This window comes from Cyanistes caeruleus, chromosome 14 (assembly GCF_971803275.1).
Source record: "Cyanistes caeruleus chromosome 14, bCyaCae1.hap1.1, whole genome shotgun sequence".
Classification (NCBI taxonomy): domain Eukaryota; kingdom Metazoa; phylum Chordata; class Aves; order Passeriformes; family Paridae; genus Cyanistes; species Cyanistes caeruleus.
The window spans coordinates 1,102,561-1,109,216 of NC_141714.1; the positions used below are offsets into that span (position 1 = coordinate 1,102,561).

At 57.6% G+C, this 6,656-nt stretch overlaps 1 protein-coding gene across 4 annotated transcripts in view; it reads left to right on the plus strand.

Annotated features, from left to right (window-relative positions):
* Positions 1-5,596, plus strand: part of MID2 (midline 2) — a 59,531-nt gene extending 53,935 nt beyond the window's left edge. For all 4 annotated transcript variants that reach the window (XM_086850047.1, XM_086850048.1, XM_086850049.1 and 1 more), the window contains exons 9-10: positions 2,694-2,901; positions 3,049-5,596. In XM_086850047.1, coding sequence (XP_086706173.1) covers positions 2,694-2,901; positions 3,049-3,451 — 611 coding nt within the window. In that variant the 3' untranslated portion in view covers positions 3,452-5,596. The remainder of the gene's footprint in view (positions 1-2,693; positions 2,902-3,048) is intronic.
* Positions 5,597-6,656: the final 1,060 nt, after the last annotated feature.

A 6,656-nucleotide genomic window follows, 5' to 3' on the forward strand; every position in this document is an offset into this window, starting at 1 on the left:
TCTGCTGAGGCTGGGCCCAAGCAGGCCTCACTTAGGATCAAGTGTCCAAAAGCTGCTGAATGTGCTGGAATGCAGGAACAGGCCCAGCTCTGGCCATAAGGGCAGGGAAATGGGTTTTACAGCCCTTGCCTCGGCCGCTGCATCCTGCCTTATTTTCCCTCACAATTCTGTCTTTTCCTGATTTCTGCATCTCTTGGCAAGACCTCGGTGTGCTAGAGGATGACTCCATCCCCATCCCATGTGAGATGTCAGGAGTGAGGTGATGCCTGAGCAGCTGGGCTGCAGGGTCACTGTTAGTTAACAGTGTTAACTAACACTGTTAGTGTTTTTAAGGAGCAGGATGATCCCTGCAGAAGCTCCCCAGCAGGGAATCTGGGAAAAGATTCATAGGTTTAGATGGATTTCTGGCTTTCCAGACCTGATGACTCAGCAGTACAGTGCTGCATCTTTGTTTCTTCCTTTGCAGAAGATGATGTCTTCAGGGAGGGCAGGATGGTGCTGGCAGCCGTGCTCTGTGGGTGCCCTGTGTCCCACAGGTGGCATCTTGGATGGGGATAGGGACACTGCCACTGCAGGCAGAGAGGGGGGACAGAATGCAGGAAGGGCTGGCTTTGTGTCCCTGTGTCCCTGCAGCTTTGTTCTCTGGGCAGAACGTGGTGGGTGCCTGCAGCGTCCTTGGGAGCAGAGTTCATATCCATCCCTCCTTTCTGTCCACACATTTCGGCTGGGCTGGGCTGGGCTGGGCTGAGCTGAGCTGGGCTGGGCTGGGCTGGGCTGAGCTGAGCTGAGCTGAGCTGGGCTGGGCTGGGCTGGGCTGGGCTGAGCTGGGCTGGGCTGAGCTGAGCTGGGCTGGGCTGGGCTGGGCTGGGCTGCTGCCCCCGGGTTTGGCTGAGCACGGGGTGTCTCCTGCTCCTGGGGATCTCGTTCCCATCATTTCCATGGCTGTTCCATAGAGCAGCAGGCAGCCTGTCCTCGCTGTCCCTCTGGGTGGGTGGCAGCAGTGTCTGTCCCACGCCGTGAGCCCTGTGCTGGGTTTGGGGGAGCAGGGTGGGGGTCTGGGGTCCTGCAGGGTGGGGCTGAAGCTCCAGCACACAGCTCCCTCTGCCTGGCTGCATTCCCCTGACCTTGGCCGTGTTCCTGGCTGCCTCCTCTCGCTCCCACACAGCCGGTGCCAGACAGGATTTCCTCTGCCCCGCGGGGAAGGGAGGGATCGTGCAGCTGATAAATGAGCCGGGGGCTGCTGCCCCACAGCTCTCGTGCAGGGATGACCAGCAAAAGGCTGTCAGGAATATCCCAGAAAGCTGAATTTGTGAGTGACCAGCCCAGGAGAAACACGTTAATTATGAGAGGAGCCATTAATGATGAGAGGAATCATTAATGATGAGAGGAACCGTTAATGATGAGGAACCATCACAACCCTCAGCTCTGTGCAGGGCAGGGCTGGGGGCTGGAGAGCAGGGACTGGCAGGCACAGGGGCTGGTGATGGTGCAGGAGCAGGGAGTGACGGCTGCAGTCAGAACCCCCCTTCCTCTGCTCGGGACCATCATGACCTCTGGGAAGTCTGTATTTTTTCCCGGTGCCAGAGTGATGTTTTGGGAAGGGGTTGATGGTAGCAGGTGCCTGGCTGTGTTCTCTGAAGTGCCCTCTGACCCTGCCAGCCTGCCCATCGCACACACTGCCTGTGGGTGCAGCTTCAGCGCTTGCTCCAGGACATGCCAGCACAAACCAGTGACAGGGGCTGGGCTCCAGTTCTTCACACTGACCTTAGCAAGGGGTCGCCTTAGGAAACAGAGCTGTGAGTGTCTCTCTCCTGATGGAGCCAAGTATTTTTATACCTCACTTCCTCGGAGCTTGTCTCTTTGCATTACTGCCAGGAAAAGATACGGCAGAAAGATCAGAGCAGCCAGGAGAAGGAGGGGGCAGGTCACTCCCAATTTGTAGCTTTACTTTCAGGCTTCTCAACTCAATTATTCAGCAAATTGGGCTCCGAGGAAAAGCAGCACGAGCTTCCATCAGGTAACAGAGCAGGGCACAGATGAGCTCTGCCCTGCAGCTGCCATTGTCGCTGATGTTGGAGCTCTCTGCAGAAGTTCCCAGCTGTCCTGGGGTTCTCCTGGTGTGTCTGTTTGCAGGGTTTCCTGCCTGTTCTGGGGGTGCCCAGCCCAGGCTCAGCCCCACTGCCATGGTGCTGTCAGTGTTTCTCCTTGCTGCGACTCTGTGTCTGTAGCCAAAAATGGGAGCATGCAGGGGGACACAGCTAGTCATGCCCCGAGCCAGGTACCAAAATGTGAGGGTGAAGGTATTGGCAGGACTTGGGGTGTTCTCTTCAGCTGTCATTTGCTTTGTCCTGAAGCAGGTGAATCCCTATGGAAATGTTCCCTGGTGCCTGTGTGTGCTTCACTGCATCTCGCATGAAAACACAGCAGCAAAGCCCACCTGAACTCAGTTTGCTTCTTTGTAGCATCTTTTGTTTGCAAGTCCAGGATAGTCTGAGGACTTCCAGAGGGGAATCACTGGCAAACAAGGAGGTTGGTTGGAGCTCTGGGACATCACCCAGACCTGGTCTGGTTTTGGGGAAAGCACCTGAGTGAACCACCATGAAATATGCAAAGCTGAGAACACAGGATGTGAAGAAGCCCCTTGCCATGGTGCTAATAACGCAAATCCTGACACACGTGTCTCCTCCCCACAGGTCAGCCATTCAAGCTGGACCCCAAGATGGCTCACAAGAAGCTGAAGATCTCCAATGACGGGCTGCAGATGGAGAAGGACGAGAGCTCCTTGAAGAAGAGCCACACGCCGGAGAGGTTCAGCGGCACGGGCTGCTACGGCGCCGCCGGCAACGTCTTCATCGACAGCGGCTGCCACTACTGGGAGGTGGTGGTGGGATCCTCCACCTGGTAAGGGGGGGTCCTGTGTGAGGGGGGATGCTTCTGCCAGAGATGCCCACCCTGTGCCCTTCTCCAGCAGGTGGGCTCTGAGAGCGCAGGGTGCCCATCGGGGCTGGGCTCGGTGCTGTGCTGAGCGCAGCTTCTCCTCTCCTGCAGGTATGCCATCGGTGTGGCTTACAAGTCAGCCCCCAAAAACGAGTGGATTGGGAAGAACTCCTCTTCTTGGGTCTTCTCCCGCTGCAACAACAACTTTGTGGTGCGGCACAACAACAAGGAGATGCTGGTGGAGGTGCACCCGCAGATGAAGCGCCTCGGTGTGCTCCTGGACTACGACAACAACGCGCTCTCCTTCTACGACCCGGCCAACTCCCTCCACCTGCACACCTTTGAAGTCTCCTTCATCCTGCCCGTGTGCCCCACCTTCACCATCTGGAACAAATCCCTGATGATCCTGTCGGGGCTGCCCGCCCCGGATTTCATCGATTACCCCGAGCAGCAGGAGTGTAACTGCCGGCCGCAGGAGTCCCCGTACGTGTCAGGAATGAAAGCGTGTCACTAGGCTGCCAGGCCTGCCGTGCCCCGTGGCAGCGCCGGCCGTGCCGGTGTTTGCCGGAGCTGGCAGCCCTGCCGGAACGCCGCTGGCGAGCTCCACACCCAGCTCCACCTTATTTTCATGGAAAAGTGGAAGAACCTGGAACCACGGCTGGGAAGGAACTGCTGTTGGTGAGCTCCGGAGAGCGCAAGAGTGGCTGGAGCGGCTCTTCGGCACCGGCTCCCATCTCTCCCCAAGCAGATTGTCACCTGGATGGTTCTGTCTTCCCTTGGGGGCTGGAAGGGCCAGGGCAGCTTTCAGGGTGACCTGAGGTGCCACGGTGGTCAGGGAATGGCTCGTGCATCCCGCGAGGTGCAGGCTGGGCAGCAGGGATGGGCTCTGGAGCCCGCCGACAGCTGGTGTGAGGACCCAGAGCATGAGCAGCACTTTCCAGGCAGGACTTTCCGTGTGGCTGAGGCTCAGTGGCTTCCCTGGTGGGGTGGATAAGGCTCGGAGCCCTCGGGCTCGGTGAGCCCTGGCAGGGGTTGTGTGGTGGTCCCGTGGAGGGAGGGTGGTGATGGTCTGTGAGTGAAGGTGGCACTGAGGGTGCTCCCCATGGCTGTCTGTGCTGCAGGTGGCAGGCTCCTGACACATTGCTGGAGTCCTGCAGTGGAGAGCCACGGACCCCCAGCCCACCATCTCCTCCTTTGAGAGCTCCCAGTAACCGGGGAGGCCTGCATCCCTGAGGAGCTTTGGCCCCTGGCACAGAGGTTTGGCAGCTGCTCCTTCCTGATGGGGTCTGGCCAGCAGTGCCCTGCTCCACACAGGCCTCCATTAGTGTTCTGTCTGCAGCAAAACTCATCTTCCTACTCTAAACCCGCACTAGAGTCCTGCTCAAAGACCACCTCTATGCTCTATGACCCAAAATCTCAATTTATGACCCCAAATGTTGACTTCTGGTTTGTTCTCCATCATGCCAGGAGGTTGAGCTGGATGCATTTTAAAGATCCCCTCCAGCTCACACTATTCCATGATTCTGTGGTGGTGTGAGTGCGGAACCATCCTGTTTACTCTGTGGCCGAGGACTGAGTCTGTCCCTGAGGCTCAGGGTTGAATTCATCTGGAGCAGGTTCAGAATTCCCCTGGAGCCCCCTCCCAGTGCCCAGCCAAGGGGGTATATGTGGGTGACTGCTGGTGGCAGCTTTGCCCAGGAAGAGAGCACAAAGGAGCCCATTCCTCAGCACACCCTCTCTGGTGTGTGGGGCTGAGGTTTTTGGAAAAGGGAGGTGGGCAGCAGCTCAGGAGAAGGATCTGCCAGCCCTGCCAAGCTGAGAGGGGTTTCCCCTGACACAGGCTGCTGCCCCATGGTGCCTGGCAGGGCGAGCCCAGGGGATGCAGCTCTCTCCTTCAGAGTCCTGCTGAGCACAGGGGCAGCTGCGCTTGCTTCTCCCAGCCCCGGCTGCAGGAGCTCGGGGAGGCTGCAGCGGGGTGTGCCTGCTGTCCCCACAGCCTGGCACGGCCCCCTTCACTCTGGGAGGTTAAAGCACCCTTTGGAGATGGATGTTTTTGACGGGAAGGTCCCGTGGGGCTGCTCATGCTGTGCCATGGGGGACGCCAGGCACTGAGGTGGATGTTGGCCCTGGGAGCGCTCGGCATCCTCGGCTGAGAGACCACGAGCCCTTAACGTGACATTTGCACCTGATGAAATTGCACTAATTGTGGGACCCCCTGGCCCCCACACGTGTCTGGAAGCCGGCCAGGCGGGGCTGGGGGAGCCCCACACCCCGAGCAGGGGCTGGGGGCCTTTCCCAGGCACCCACACTGTGGTACAGAAAGCAGAGCCCCCCCAGTTGTCACCGAGATTTGGGGAGCAGCAGCCCCATCCCTGGGCCCTGCTCAGGACGTGGAGGGGGGCTCAGGTGCTGGTTCCTCTGCTCCTGGTGACACCAGTGGCCAGGTTTGGGATGTGTGTACTCCTGGCTCCCCTCAGCCTCCCCTTCCACGTGTAACATTCCTGCTTCCGTTTTGTTTGGGGGGAGGGCTGTTCTTCCTGCTGGGTTTTTCCCTTGGTTTCGTTGGGTTTTTTTTTTTTGCAACTTCTTTGTTAATGTGTGTACATATATATATATATATATAAATATATATATAAAAATTATAATATAATATATATACGTTACTGGGTATGTCTGTGTGTGAGGGAGGCCATAAGGTGAGGATAGGCCTGGGATCTTCTTGCTGGCCATCACAGTGTTCCCCAAACCTGGCAAAACATATGGCTGTGCATCCACGGGAGCAGAGGGGACTTGTGGTACCACCCTGCAGCACGGGAACACTCCTTTTCCTGCGGGGCTTCCCAGGGCTGCGCTCCGTGGTCCCGGCCTAACCCATCTCCGGACACAGCGCAGCCCCAGCAAAGCCCGAAGGGACGGGGAGCGCTGGGACAGCAGAGCCGCAGCTCTCCCTGTGCGGCTGCCTTGGCTTGGAGCCCGCCCGGTGCCAGCCGAGGAACGGCGGTGCTGGCCAAGGGGAGAGCAGGAGAAATGCAGCAGTGTCACCTCAGTGTCCTCTGGCTGTGGCCAAAGGTCCCTGGGAGCCGTGGCCAGGCGGGACTGCTCCCTCAGGGCTGTGTCCCAGCTCCTGGAACCAGGGGAAACTGGATAAACTCATCCCTGGCCACCTCTTCCCCAAAACAGGCAGTGCCAGCATGAGCCCAGGAAGGAGCTCTTCCCTTTCTCTTCCTGCTTCTGGTGCCTTCCCCTGTCAGCCTCGGGTTTCTAGGAAACGGCATCCCTCATTGTGAGAGCCAATTTAAAAGCATCACTCACATGGCAGGTTGTTTCATGGAAAGGGAAAGGCTGCTCTGAGCTGATGGAATGAGTTTTGCCGCTGCTTTCCAGGAATGTGCTTCAAACACAAGAGGTTTCAGCATCACAAATACCGCAAATCAAACCAGAAATGGATTCCTCAAGTCAACTAGGAGGGAAAAAACCAGCATGTGACATGGGCTTGGGAAGGCTAATGGCAGGTTTTAGGGACTGAGGGGAAGGTTGGCTTTTTAATTTCTTCTGTAGTTCATGAAATAAGAAATTTTAAAAATCCTTCCCTTGAGAAAGCCTAAAACCCCACTGCCTGGGAGCCCTGGGGCTGCCCCCTGCTCTGGGAGGCTGCAAAGTGAAGAGAAAGCACTGGGTTTATATAGTGAGTGACGTCTCATCTGTCCTGTCTGCAGCAG